The sequence below is a fragment of the Salvia splendens genome, chromosome 12 (assembly GCF_004379255.2).
Source record: "Salvia splendens isolate huo1 chromosome 12, SspV2, whole genome shotgun sequence".
Classification (NCBI taxonomy): domain Eukaryota; kingdom Viridiplantae; phylum Streptophyta; class Magnoliopsida; order Lamiales; family Lamiaceae; genus Salvia; species Salvia splendens.
Window position 1 is genome coordinate 3,908,143 of NC_056043.1, and position 12,983 is coordinate 3,921,125.

General features: G+C 34.3%; 4 protein-coding genes and 2 non-coding genes across 11 annotated transcripts; 3 read left to right on the forward strand and 3 right to left on the reverse strand.

Moving 5' to 3' along the window:
- Positions 1 to 240: 240 nt before the first annotated feature.
- On the forward strand, positions 241 to 3,825 carry LOC121759019 (lipid droplet phospholipase 1-like). Of its 4 annotated transcripts, none has more exons than XM_042154506.1 (13): positions 305 to 336; positions 664 to 862; positions 959 to 1,013; positions 1,409 to 1,553; positions 1,683 to 1,750; positions 2,057 to 2,127; positions 2,274 to 2,507; positions 2,679 to 2,842; positions 2,915 to 2,970; positions 3,044 to 3,096; positions 3,166 to 3,334; positions 3,423 to 3,520; positions 3,610 to 3,825. In XM_042154506.1, the coding sequence occupies exons 1-13, from the start codon at positions 320 to 322 to the stop codon at positions 3,709 to 3,711; spliced, it is 1,431 nt and encodes a 476-aa protein (XP_042010440.1). In that variant the 5' UTR covers positions 305 to 319; the 3' UTR covers positions 3,712 to 3,825. The 4 variants fall into 4 exon arrangements, with proteins under 4 accessions (XP_042010443.1, XP_042010440.1, XP_042010441.1 ...); XM_042154507.1 differs by having other exon boundaries at positions 2,915 to 2,937; XM_042154508.1 differs by lacking the exon at positions 959 to 1,013 and having other exon boundaries at positions 319 to 336.
- An 18-nt stretch (positions 3,826 to 3,843) lies between these two features.
- Positions 3,844 to 4,765, reverse strand: LOC121759020 (heavy metal-associated isoprenylated plant protein 28-like). Its single transcript, XM_042154510.1, has 3 exons — positions 4,715 to 4,765; positions 4,371 to 4,446; positions 3,844 to 4,287 (listed from the first exon to the last, which is right to left on the reverse strand). The coding sequence occupies exons 1-3, from the start codon at positions 4,718 to 4,720 to the stop codon at positions 3,914 to 3,916; spliced, it is 456 nt and encodes a 151-aa protein (XP_042010444.1). The 5' UTR covers positions 4,721 to 4,765; the 3' UTR covers positions 3,844 to 3,913.
- Positions 4,766 to 8,287: 3,522 nt separating this feature from the next.
- LOC121757420 lies at positions 8,288 to 8,698 on the forward strand. Its single transcript, XM_042152971.1, has one exon. It carries the CDS (start codon positions 8,288 to 8,290, stop codon positions 8,696 to 8,698), a length of 411 nt encoding a protein of 136 aa, XP_042008905.1.
- Positions 8,699 to 8,921: 223 nt separating this feature from the next.
- Positions 8,922 to 10,284, reverse strand: LOC121758274 (probable inactive dual specificity protein phosphatase-like At4g18593). 3 transcript variants are annotated; one of them, XM_042153681.1, is made up of 3 exons: positions 10,161 to 10,284; positions 9,383 to 9,642; positions 8,922 to 9,297 (listed from the first exon to the last, which is right to left on the reverse strand). In XM_042153681.1, exons 2-3 carry the CDS (start codon positions 9,624 to 9,626, stop codon positions 9,143 to 9,145), a joined length of 399 nt encoding a protein of 132 aa, XP_042009615.1. In that variant the 5' UTR covers positions 9,627 to 9,642; positions 10,161 to 10,284; the 3' UTR covers positions 8,922 to 9,142. The 3 variants fall into 3 exon arrangements, with proteins under 3 accessions (XP_042009615.1, XP_042009617.1, XP_042009616.1); XM_042153683.1 differs by having other exon boundaries at positions 10,149 to 10,171; XM_042153682.1 differs by having other exon boundaries at positions 10,039 to 10,171.
- Positions 10,285 to 11,538: 1,254 nt separating this feature from the next.
- LOC121759839 lies at positions 11,539 to 11,734 on the reverse strand. The gene has a single exon (XR_006041778.1). It is a non-coding gene; the product is annotated as a U2 spliceosomal RNA (small nuclear RNA).
- Positions 11,735 to 12,225: 491 nt separating this feature from the next.
- Positions 12,226 to 12,296, forward strand: TRNAG-GCC. The gene has a single exon. It is a non-coding gene; the product is annotated as a tRNA-Gly (tRNA).
- Positions 12,297 to 12,983: the final 687 nt, after the last annotated feature.

Consider the following 12,983-nt stretch of genomic DNA (forward strand, 5'->3'; position numbering starts at 1 on the left):
TGTTGGATTCTTGGATTATTTTATTTCAAATTTATATGAATAAAATATTTTTTCTAATTTTCTCTTACTTACCAATTACGCATTAAAACCCGTATCATCCATGATTGGTCTATTTCTATAGGACAGATGATGTAAATAATAAAAAATACGGATTATTAATAGAAGGGAAATTGATATGAAAACTGATTATTGGAGTAGTATATAAGTTCATTCATTTTGAAACTGAAAAAAAAGTTCCATATTCTTTAATTCGCGGCAAAAATTAGTTGGTCGCCTCGAATCATCTGTGGAAGCATCTGATTAGGCAGTCCTAACGTCAATGGGGGACCGGCACAGGTGTACTCTCATCTCTCTCTTAGATCTTTCTGAATCCAGCAAATATCAATCAATTCGTTTTTTGTTTTCTTAGTTCCGAACAAATTATTCAATTTCGATCGACATTTTGGTTGCACCGTAGTAAAAATCCTTGTTTTTTAGGTTCGATTTCGATATCATTGTTTATCTAATTTTAAGCGACTCGTCGGAGAGAGAAAGAGAGCGAACAGAGTGCGGCGGAGCGTGCATATGACGCGTCGCATCACACCCGTCGCTGACGTGGCCATATTATTGGCTATAATAGGCTGATTTTATTAATTTTATTTTTCTCGAATATAAATAATACAGATGGCGGTTTCTCCACCTTTGTTTCACTCTTTCTCTCCTCGAATCAGCTGCCGCCGGTTTTCGACGATTTCGGTTACCCGCCACAATCCGCCACCGCCGTCGTCTTCTTCCAGCTCCTGCTCACCTTCACCTAATTCTTCTTACTCTGCTTTCTCGTCTCATCGCCCGGGGCGTTATTCGAATTTCATTACTTTCTCCGGTAGCCTCTCTTCTCTCTCTCTCTCTCTCTCCCTGAAATAGTGTAATCTGTGGACGAAATTTGCTGTCAGGATTTTCACTATTTTGTGATTTACAGGCAATGGAATTGTGGAATTTCTGGAGTTCCGTGATTGGCGTATTGGTTTTTTACTGTAAAAACCTAGTTCCTGTTTCTCTTTTAATTTGATTGTGAAATGCGAACATCTTTGTGGAATGTAGATCACGAATTTTGTGAAAAATGTGCAATTTATAAGTTTTACGCCTTTCCAAACTGAAATTTTAAATTCTAATTCCATAACCGGCCAATGATTGAGTCGCTCCATTATTTATCTGAATGGATAAAATTAAGATCATAGAACGTGTAAGCTATCCCTGCCTCTTTATAATTTCAAGATTGATTACCATGCTTCTTTGCTGAAACTCCGTGTGCTAGCCTACTATAATAGTAATTCAATGTATTGAATATACCTGTATGGTCTAACGAGCAAGGTACATTCGTTGATAGCATATCTGCTTCATTTTCACTATATTGATCAACATCTTGCAGGCTTAAAAGGTATCTGGAAGCATCACAGCCTTAAGGCTCAAGCGATGAGTACTACTCAAGGAGATCTTTCATCTTCAACGGCCATGATAAATTTGGAGGACAAACCCGATCATCTTCTCGTTCTTGTTCATGGCATCATGGGGAGGTATGCTGATTAAGTAAACAATGATTTTGCTATCTTGAGAATTTGAAGTAGATATTGAATCTGATACTGCATTAAGTTGCACATGATGTGTCAAGAGTTGAGTTTTGATGAAGTTTCTAAGTATTTCAGCCCAAGCGATTGGACGTATTGTGAAGCAGAGTTGAAGAGGCGATTAGGGAAAAAATTCTTGATATATGGTATGTTTTCTTTTCTAATTGTTTTACATATAAGGTTTGACATGAGATTCAGTCCAATTTTACAGTGTGTATAGTATCATGTTGTAAAATATTGACATGGGGATTAAACTGTTAAAGCGTGCTTACTTTCCATGAATAATGGGGATACAGATATAGATGGGCTTTTCTTAGAGGATGACTAGAGATTTTATATACAAAGCAAAAGCATGCCAATGTTAGATGAATTTGAACTGACAAGTTCTCATTTTAGGATAATCTTTACCTGTACTGTAACTCATTTAAGATGTTTACTTCCTTCTATTGCAGCGAGTTCTTGTAATATGTATGCCAAGACTTTCACAGGCATTGATGGTGCTGGTAGACGACTGGCTGACGAAGTAAGTTCTTTCGGTTATGGGCTTGTACACATCCCTTTAATACTAGTGTGCTTAGGTTGTGAACCAACACTTTGAAGAGTAGAGCCTGAATTGACAATTGGAGTGTTTCTCTCCTTTACCCTTTTCCCTTTTCTTTTCTGGAACAGGTCACGGAGGTCGTGAAGAAGGCAGATAGCTTAACAAAGATTTCATTTTTATCCCATTCACTTGGTGGATTAATTGCAAGATATGCAATTGCTGTCTTGTACACACCTAATGTTGATACGTACACAAACTCCGAACCCTCATCTCCTTCAAATGGAGGCTTGATTGCTGGCCTGGAAGCAATTAATTTTATTACCCTGGCAACACCACATCTTGGAGTAAGAGGGAAAAAACAGGTATATTTTGCTGATGGCAAGGTTAACATGAAATTGTTAATCTTGTTTGTGTTGATTTGGATCAAATGGCGTATTCTTTAGAACCAATCTCATGCTATAGAATATACTATTAGCTTATAATTGTCATGTGTGATCTGACCTCCAGACAGTGAATTTTCTTCAATATTTCAGCTTCCATTCCTTTTGGGTGTGCCTTTCTTGGAGAAAATTGCTCCGCCGATTGCGCCTATTTTTACTGGGCAAACTGGCAGCCAGCTCTTTCTCACTGATGGAGAGGCCGATAAACCTCCTCTCTTATTACGAATGGCCTCAGACTGTGATGAAGGAAAATTTTTGTGAGGCAACTTAACTTGTAGTCATGCTCTTTTGTCAGAAGTTTAGGTTAATTTTTCTGAGTTACATTGCAGGTCTGCACTCGGTGCTTTCAGATGTCGGTTCCTTTATGCAAACGTCTCTTATGACCGTATGCTGATTTCAATTACTGTAAATGTTTTTTTTCTGTTGCATTGATTAGTTGGATTCTTAATGATGTCCAGATATGGTAGGTTGGCGCACATCCTCCATTAGAAGAGAAGAAGAACTTGTTAAAGTAATTTGACATTTCCTAGTTGTGCATAATTATATTGATTAGTCAGATATCTAATTTTGACACTGGCAGCCTACAGATGGGTCATTGGATGGCTACGAACACATTGTGAACGTGGAGTATTGCCCCCCAGTTTTGTCCGAGAGCCCGAATTTCCCTTCGGAGGCAGCTGAAGCGAAGGAGGCTGCTCAAAATGATCCAAGCACACAGAACACCGTAGAATATCACGAGATCATGGAAGGTACAATCCCAATTATGAGTGAAGATGCCTAGAGTATTTAGACGTAAAACTGTTGATCCGTGTGGGATAAGAAAGTTGTCTGTTTCAGATGAAATGATACGTGGATTACAAAGATTGGGATGGACGAAAGTTGATGTTAGCTTTCACTCAGTACTCTGGCCGTTCTTTGCACACTACAATATTCAGGTAAAGTAAACTTCAAACTCCTCAAACACCACCACACGGCTTATAGAAGCGACTGTCCTTCAATTTATACCTGTGATTGTAATAAACAGGTGAAAAATGAAAGGTTTCATAATGCTGGAGCTGGAGTGGTGGCGCATGTTGCCGACACCATAAAACAACAAGACTCTTCGCCATGTATAGGTGTTAATTAGTCGTTGTACGCTGACAACATGATGGAAAGTGCTAGTTTCCACATAATGTGTATCATCATCTCAGGATAATTATCTTTTAATTTATATATGATGGTTATATTTTTCATCCACCAATCAAAGGGGAGAAAGTTTGGTTCCACATGATGTTGATTTTGGTATCTGCAGAAACTGCATTCAAAAGTGTTGCTTTATCTTCCATTTATTACATTACAGAGCAACCAGTGGCGTTTTCGTCGCTAAAAATGTCGGTGGTGCGATTGTCAATGATATCCGACCCGGGTGGCTGCTGGTAGTAGCCGTGGTCGTGGCCATTGTAGCCATGCTTACGGTAGTTGTAGGTGGAGGTTGTCGACTCAGCTGTGAAATAATTCACTGGGGTGCTGTAACCGGAGGAATAGGCGTAGCTGGCCTGACTCCCCCCTGAGTAGTGGCTGTAGTAGGCCGTGTTGTATGGAAACGGCCATAGCTCTGCTGTCCGGCCAGTCTTTCGTACGGTTTTCAGAACCTTTTTCTGGCTCGCCCACCCTGTCACGGTCACCTTTTGCATGTTCATATCTACGTCTATGTTGTCCACACCTAATTAAGTTCTCTCTTCTTAGTCTGAATTTAATAGTATGGACGAATCATAATAAAAGGAATTGAAAGTAGAGGGTTTGTACCATCTAATTTTGAGAGGGCTTTAGTTATTTTTCTTTCACATCCAGGACAATCCATGTGCACTCTCATCTCCACAATCTGCAAATACGATATTCATGTTATATAGCTTATGTGAGCATCATCTGTGAATACTTTCGGTGAATACTTTTACGGAGACGGGAAGCTAAAGCTAGCATGCGCACACATACTAATCAACACTAACTCATCTTTTTTTCCCTTCTCTACGACTTAAATCTGAAGTCTGATTTAAGTCTAGACAGTCGAAAGCTTCATCGTATATGCATACGTATACACGTATACATACATATATACGTGTATATATATACATCGGAGAGGGAAAACTAACCGACATGGCGAGACTTCAAAGGATATTAGGATCTTTGTTCCGACAATTTTGCTAGTATGATAAATTGTCAAGACTGTATGCCATTTATATATAGCAACAACTTTCATGTGTATGTATATGTATGTATGTATGAATGTATTTGACTTAATTAGAGAGCAAGTAACTTTGTTACTTGAATATGATTTGTCTACGTATTAATTATCATAATGTTTTTCGTCTTCCTACTATTATAATGTATGCTTCTTGAAAGGAGGACCGAAGCGTGAAATTACACTGAAACTAGGAGTATTTTTTTGGTTGCTTATTACATATTTTTTCTGATATTGTATTCGTATAAATGTCATTTTGACAGAGTCTTTTGTATTAAAAATAACTAGAAGAATAAAAAATGTGGTTTAGGTTGGCATGTTAATCCTTTAGTCAAATAAACCACTCTACTCTATGATCTCTATCACTTATTAACAAAAGGATATATTTAGGCAATAGTTAGAGATATAATTTGGTCGATGGCCAAATAATGAAATTCAAGTTGAAATTGTGAGATATAATGCGAGATTGTTGAACTAATCAAAATCCATAAAAAATTTTAATTTAAATTATTGAATTAGAGAAAAATATTACATACGTGCATTATTTCTAGAGAATGAGATTCAGGAAGAACTTATCAATAATAGAAGGTAACTAATTTTTGTGTACGATCCAAAATGAAAAAAAAAACATAATTATTGGTGTGGATCGGCGTAATTATGACGGAACGTAATTATCTCAAGGTTTATGACCAACAGTTTTGCGATTAATTGTTTGGTTAAAGATTTCTTTATGAGAGATTTCTTTATTCTTCTTTTTGATCATTTAAATATTTTAATTTTATTATTAAAAATCTGACCGGATTTGTCAAGGAATATAGTGTAATCTGACTATTAAGATATTTCCTATATTTTATGGAGGTATATAGCTATGATAGTACGATACGTTTGCTTCAAAACATCACCACAATAGTGATTAGTGGGTAATACTTAAAGAAAGACCTCAAAATACATAGTCCCTTTTATTTAATATTATGATGAAACCCGCTGACGCAATACCTATAAAATGAAAATAAAGTGAAGTTTACTTTACACTAAACAAAGTCAGGATAGTAGTAGGCATTGGTGCAATGTAATTTACATGAAAATGACACCCACCAAATTGCTTTGCAGTCACGGAGCTGACTGCTTAAACATGTAATAATATACGTTAATGCATACTTCATATATTGAATTTAATTAATAATTCATGGATTTATTTTCAAGGCAAGTGCCAACTTAGAATATTCTGAACACGACAAGTTTATGTAGTACAAAGCTTCCCACAATAGTTAGAGATTTAAAATTTGAATTTCTTACTGTACTCTCTTATTTATCATTATCTTTTAAATATTTAAGTCCAGTTTAAGTTGAATTCGAGTTCTAACACCTTGTTTGATAGTAGTGCAAAATTAAACCGTGATAATCATCATGATAAAAGTTATGTTAAAAATAAAAAAGAGAACGTAGCGCGCCCATCAGTGGCGGACGCAGAAATATTTCGTGGTAGGGGCTGTACAGTATACTTTGTAGTTAACATACACTCCCTTCGTCTTTTAAAATAGAGATTTTTGCAGCGGCACGAGTTTTAAGGTGAAATTGGTATAGTGTGACGTGTAAAATTTAAGTATAAATAACATAAAAATAGTATTATAGAACTCCCTCCGTGCATGACTAATTGACATATTTTACTCTACTCAAATTTTAAGAAATATAGTGAAAATGGGTGGATAAAGTTAGTGTAATGTGAGTTCTATTATAGTAAAAATTTAATGGAATGAGCTAGTGGAACATGAAAATCATTATCAACAGTAATAAAAAGTATTCCTTTCGTCCCACAAAAATATACTCCTACATTTTTAGTTGGACACGAGTTTTAATGTACAATTGGTAAAATAAGAGAGAGATATAAATAAAATTAATTAAAGTATTGTTATAAGAGAATAGGTCACACCTCATTAGAGAGAAAAAAATTTCAAAATTAGAAAGTGCATATTCTTGTGGGACAGTCTAAAAAAATGTACTCCCTCCGTCCCATGCTACTCGCACTTTTCATTTTAGGCCGTAAATTTGGATTGATTTTTTTGTGTAATTAAAAAAGAATTTTAGGTGTAATGATACATCACTTAATAAAAGAGCTCTTAACTTAAACTAACATATTAATTAAATGCATTACTTCTAACTTAAATTATAAATAGTGTAAGGACTTTGAAACGAGCCGAAAAGCAAACGTGCGAGTAGCACGGGACGGAGGGAGTATATTTTTATAGGACGGAGGGAGTAATGAGACAATTAATTGTGGAAGTGTGAAAAAGAAAATTTTCGCCAATTAATTGTGGAGGAGTGAAAAAAGAAAATTTAAGCCAATTAATTGTGGACTAAAGGAGTACTACTTTATAGAAAAGTCTCTACCCAATAATAATATTAGTGATCAACTCTTTTAAAATATACCAAGAAGGAAATATTACTAATAAAGCTGAATAAATAAGGGCATCGCGAAGCTATAAACATTTGAACTTAAATTGAAGTAAAATAATTAAACTATGTTTAATACACTAAAATTACTAACAGAAGTAGAACACGTGATATAGGTGTAGCCTATAGCCAGGGGACTTGACATTTGCCAATTTAATTATTATTATATTAATTTAATTATTCATTGTTATCTCATCTTCTTCCTTAAATAGCAACGACAACCATTTTTTTCTAAACTTTCTTCTGCAATTTCAAATTTCAGTCCCTCCTTATTCAGTTTTTCACATTTTAGACTTAACGTACAGTAGTTTGGTGAGGGATGAAGACATTTTTTAGAAATTTCAAAAAATTTTAAACTACAAAATATTAAAAAAAATATTGGGGGAGGGCTTAAGCCCTTTCTCCCTTGGCTGTGTCCGCCAATGGGCGCGCCCACCACCTACCGCCTCGGCTCAATGCCTTCCACACGACCTCTCTCTTATCGCGGCGTAAGATCCAACCGTGCAAATATTATACCCCCGAAAGGGAAAGATTAATAAGTAGAATGTGAAGAATGCATTGGGCCAAATAATAATAATCTAATCTTGCATCCTTAAAAAGAAATCCAATAATTATGGGCCAAATACCCATAAGCAAAAGTATGGTATGAACATATCCATTGCAAAATAATTGTAAATTTTATTACACCACAACATATTTATAATATACAATTATGTGGTACTTAACACCATTTTTCGGATGCAACTTTTATGATCGACCCAAATGCATAGAACTAAAACCTATAGGCTCAACTTATGCTGCAGAAGCCATAAATATAATCAAGAAAGATTACACAGTTGAAGAAAATGCCAAGCTGCATTGTTTTGCAAACTGTGAAGTTAAGTGATATAACCAAAGCTAATCATGTTGGTTTCTCCTTTGCAATTTTGTATCTTATGATTAAATCTTGTGTATAAATTCTGATCAAGTAACTACTTCAAAACCCCACAAATCTCACAACTAAAATAAATAAACAAAGACCCTTATTTCGAGAATGGCAGAAAAGGAAGGAGCAATAGTGAAGCAAGGCCACGAAGAAGGGCTAAAACTCGCCACATCCCTACTCGAAGAGTTCGAGCTGCCAGGTGGCCTTCTCCCACTGGCTGATGTGGTCGAAGTAGGGTTCGTGAGGAGCAGCGGGTACATGTGGATCCAGCAGAAGGCGAAGGTGGAGCACAACTTCAAGATGATAAGTAAGCTCGTGAGCTATGACACGGACATAACGGGCTACGTGGAGAAGAAGCGAATCAAGAAGCTCAAGGGAGTTAAGGCCAAGGAGCTGATTCTATGGCCTCCTGTCGGTCAGATAACCGTTGATGATCCGCCCACCGGAAAGATTCACTTCAAGAGCCTAGCTGGAATCACCAAGACTTTCCCGGTCGAGGCATTTGCTCCAGGACAGTGATGGATCCATCTTTGTTTAGCCATCACAGATTCTTGATGGCCCTTTTTTTCTCATCTTCATTTGAATACTTCCACCACTTCAAATTTCCAGTGTTAATATACCAAATAAAGAGCTCTGTTTCAAAGAGCATTCACAAAACACCAGATCAACCCTTAACATCTTATGACGATGATGATGAACTTAAGAAAATGAAATTAGAACGAAGCTTAGACTACTAAAAAAGTACTACTATAAAGCACTGCATATATATATATATATAAACATCGATAAAGGTTCAACAAAACTTTGGGAGAGGATAAACTACATCCTCGTGTAAAACAACACACCCAAAGCAATGCCAACTAATAAGAAACATTCTAACATTCGAAGTAGCTAAAGTTAATTGATGCATTCTCAGACAGCCTAATGTCTCATTCTCAAAATCCAAGAGATAAATGTAGAAACTTAGTAATGGCACTCATCTAAACGACTCTTGTGCAGCTGAAACGCAGGATTAATCCACGCCCCGCAGTTGCACTGCATACCTGCCCAATTGAAGGAACCCAATCGAGCTTTGCAACCGATGCACTGGAGCTTGTCTCCCACACAGCCCTCTTCCACTGCAAAATAATCAAGCTAAATAAGGATTTCTCTGACTCAAACACAGTTATGGCAATCTCAAGTGAATGATAAGGTTGTACTAACATGCTTCCATCCATTTCATGGGCTCCACAAAGATAGAGGAGCATTCAAGAACCTGCACATCATCATCAGCACTTCGCTTTTTCCATTTGAAGCTCTTCTGCCCTCCTCCCCGCTCGTGGGAAACAATGTGATCCTCTGAAGCAACAAGTCTACGGCATTTCTTGCAGCGATATGTAACCAGGGGCTTCGGATCAGAAGCTACAGCACTGTTATGAAGATCTGCTTCCATTGCAACTGCCTCCATCTCCAAACGCTCCAAACTACCACAAACATTATACCAACATTTTTTTTAATTTATACACAAAATATCCAAACTACCACAAACATGAAAGCAACAATTTTAAAAAAAAAATTTATACACAGCATAAAAATAGCTTTCGGGAGTGAAATTATTAAAAAAATCCAAGCTTTTGGAAGAAATTAAAGCGGTAAAGCATGAATGAAGTAGGCATGAAAATCCAGAAATCTATATACATATTTCAAAACGAGAGAGTTTAAACAAATTATATGAAAAAAAAGGTAGGATTCCAGAAAACCTAGCACCAACTATCTTATCTGTAAAGAAATAAGAAACTAATTGGTGAAACTAAATTAAGCATTTTACACAGAGAAGCAACTAAAGAAATTGCGAATTTAGGGTTTCTGAGAAAAAGTACGTGAAATTAAAACATCATTCATGAGATTTCAGGCGTGGCATAGTAAAATTAAGAAGAAGAAGAAGAAGAAGAAGAAGAAGGGGATGATGAAGAAGGGTTAGCGACTGCACAGCAAAACCAACCAGCAAAATTAGGAGCTCGGCGCCGTTCTTCTACTTCTGCTGCGTCTGGTAATTTATTTACTTAAATTTTCTCTAAATCGAGTAGAATATAATTACCATATTTATTACTCCATTTTCCATAAATATTCATTATTCAATGGTAAGAATATTTGAGAATGTAACTTATTCAATATTGAAGAGGTATATTTACTTTTTTTCAACGAAAAAAATAAATACTCCGTATTACAATTATTTATATTTACTTTCAATTTTTCTAACTTCTCATAGTATTCCATATTTTTTAAGAAAATACTATATTTATATTTATAAAAAAAAGTACTAAATGACAAAGTACCTTCTCAATTTACTTTTTTTACTTTAGAGATCTATGTTCAAAATTTAAATGATAAATTATAAAATTTTAAAAATTCTCAATTAAATTTTGTTTTGATTTTAGATTATTGAGATCAAAATATCAATATCAAATTGCAACAATCAATTATAATATTGTATTGATTCTCTCAGATTTTGAACAAATTCATTTATAATAGTGTAATCTGCCTCATCTCAGTGTAATGGGCTGAAAGATATTTTATTTGGGCTGTAGTATCATTTCTCTATTCTCTTTCTATCAATACCGATGTGGGATGCTCAAAACAAGTTGAAAACATTAAGATTTCAACCTCTAAAAGAATGTATTATTATGCTCATTTGGGACACGATAAATTCGTATTTAGGGATCAACTCTCTATAACTTTATCATAACTCCAATATTCATATAAACAAATAATAAAAGATATAAAAAATGTTACGTGCATATGTGCAATACATATACTTATTGCAGATAGATGGTCATAATGTTTCTAAAACACTTTTCGCATTGTAGATCCAATTCTTTTGTTGATTGCTTTAACACATTTTAGTCATTTTTTCACTAAAATCATACTCCCTCCGTCCCAAAAATTTGTCACATTTTTTCATTTCCATGTCTCACAAAATTTATATTTCACTTTTTACCGTTTTATTAGTGGACCACATATTCTACGACTCATTCTCACTCATATTTTATCATAAAATTAATATATAAAAATAGAACTCATATTTCACTGACTTTTTCAACTCACTTTCCATTTCAACTCACTTTCCATTACATTTCTTAAGAACGTATCCAATCAAAGTGCGACAAAATTTATAGGACATAGGAAGTAATATTAAATTAATTTATTAAAATAATTGATGGATTTGTTTTAAACATATAAAAAATTCTATAGTAATTATAAAGGATCAAAATTAATCGTGAGAGAAATTATAGTATTTTTATTTCAAGCAATTAGGAAACGGTTTATGTCTTTGTTAAATTTTCAAAACAATTACTAAAGGAAATATTAGACTAAATTTGGTGGGGTGTGCTAGGCCGATGCAACAGTGAAAAACAAAGGCAACACACGAAGAACCGAGATAGCAAACTATCTTTATGGTCTTCCCCCTCAAAAAATAAATTTAATATCGTGTAAGCCGATGGCCCACATATCAGATATTAAACTGATAAGAACAGATACTACACTTGATCTTAGCCAAAAGGCCGAGAAAGGTATGAGACTTTAGATGCAAGTCCCTGTTAGTTTATAGTATCATTTTCCCTTCTTCTTTTTCTATAGACCGATGTGGGATTCATAAAACATGTTGAAAATTATTCATCCAAACTGTGTTGAGATCATTGAGCCAAGAGGAGTGCAAACACAGAATTTAATAGATTCACACGAGAAAAGGGGTGGTGTTGTTAATATTTTATGCTAATATATAGCCGCATGCGGACTATCTTGAGTTAATATTTTACTTTTTCTATTTGAGTCATCATAATTCATCAAGTATATTATAACATGTTTCACTATATGATAGTCATATAGATAATATAGTGGTATATTATTGGTTTTAAAATTATATGATTGCGTTTAGCAGTTGGCTGATCCAACAAGAAAAATGAGATAATATTATCATATAGTAGCATTGATTTATAAATAAAATGATGTCAACATTCGTGACAGAAATATTTAAAATAAGAATATTACTCAATTTGAACACTTGAGCACCAGTGGTCTAGTGGTAGAATAGTACCCTGCCACGGTACAGACCCGGGTTCGATTCCCGGCTGGTGCAATTTTGGCCTCTTTTCATAATATTTTAAATTTTTTATATTGTTGATGAGAAATAGGCTTTTTCATAATCTTTAAGCTATATGCAATGCAACTAATAAGTAGTACAACTAAGATAATACTATGGTTGATGACGCACCTTAAATAAGACCATGTTTATCAGCAACCTTCCAACCCAACCATTCACTTTTTCAATATTTAATTTATTTCTATCTCCTACACATCATCTTCCATATCATTAATATTCATCCAACTCAACCACACATATTTTCATGATTTATCAATGACCACCCAACCACACTATTATATATTTACTTTTATATTATTTTTTATATTATTTGTAAATAATATATTCTATTTGTTTTAAATTATTTTTTTATTATAAATTATTAAAACACAAAAATAACAAATTAAAAAATATAGACAAACAAACCAAAAACAAAATTGCATTGTGTACTAACAAAATTAAGGGTAAATAATTGATAGTACTAAAAAAAAGAAATTGTAGTAAATAAAAATGAATTATAATGAAAGATAAAAATTATAAAAAAAATATAGCAAATTTGATCTCTATTTATAGAGAACGAAAAACTATGAATTTTGGTATAATTATTAATTTTATTTAATATAATATATAAAGATAAATGATTTATTAAAAAAAATAATTAAGTATCAATGAAATTATGCAAAA

Coding starts and splice junctions, on each gene's coding strand:
- LOC121759019 (XM_042154506.1), top strand. Junction 863..958: donor GAATTTCATTACTTTCTCCG/GTAGCCTCTCTT, acceptor TGTGATTTACAG/GCAATGGAATTGTGGAATTT. Junction 2,971..3,043: donor TGCAAACGTCTCTTATGACC/GTATGCTGATTT, acceptor AATGATGTCCAG/ATATGGTAGGTTGGCGCACA.
- LOC121759020 (XM_042154510.1), bottom strand. Junction 4,288..4,370: donor AGCCCTCTCAAAATTAGATG/GTACAAACCCTC, acceptor GAACTTAATTAG/GTGTGGACAACATAGACGTA.
- LOC121757420 (XM_042152971.1), top strand. CDS start 8,288: ATGGCAGAAAAGGAAGGAGCAATAGTGAAGCAAGGCCACGAAGAAGGG.
- LOC121758274 (XM_042153681.1), bottom strand. CDS start 9,626: ATGGAGGCAGTTGCAATGGAAGCAGATCTTCATAACAGTGCTGTAGCT. Junction 9,298..9,382: donor CATGAAATGGATGGAAGCAT/GTTAGTACAACC, acceptor ATTATTTTGCAG/TGGAAGAGGGCTGTGTGGGA.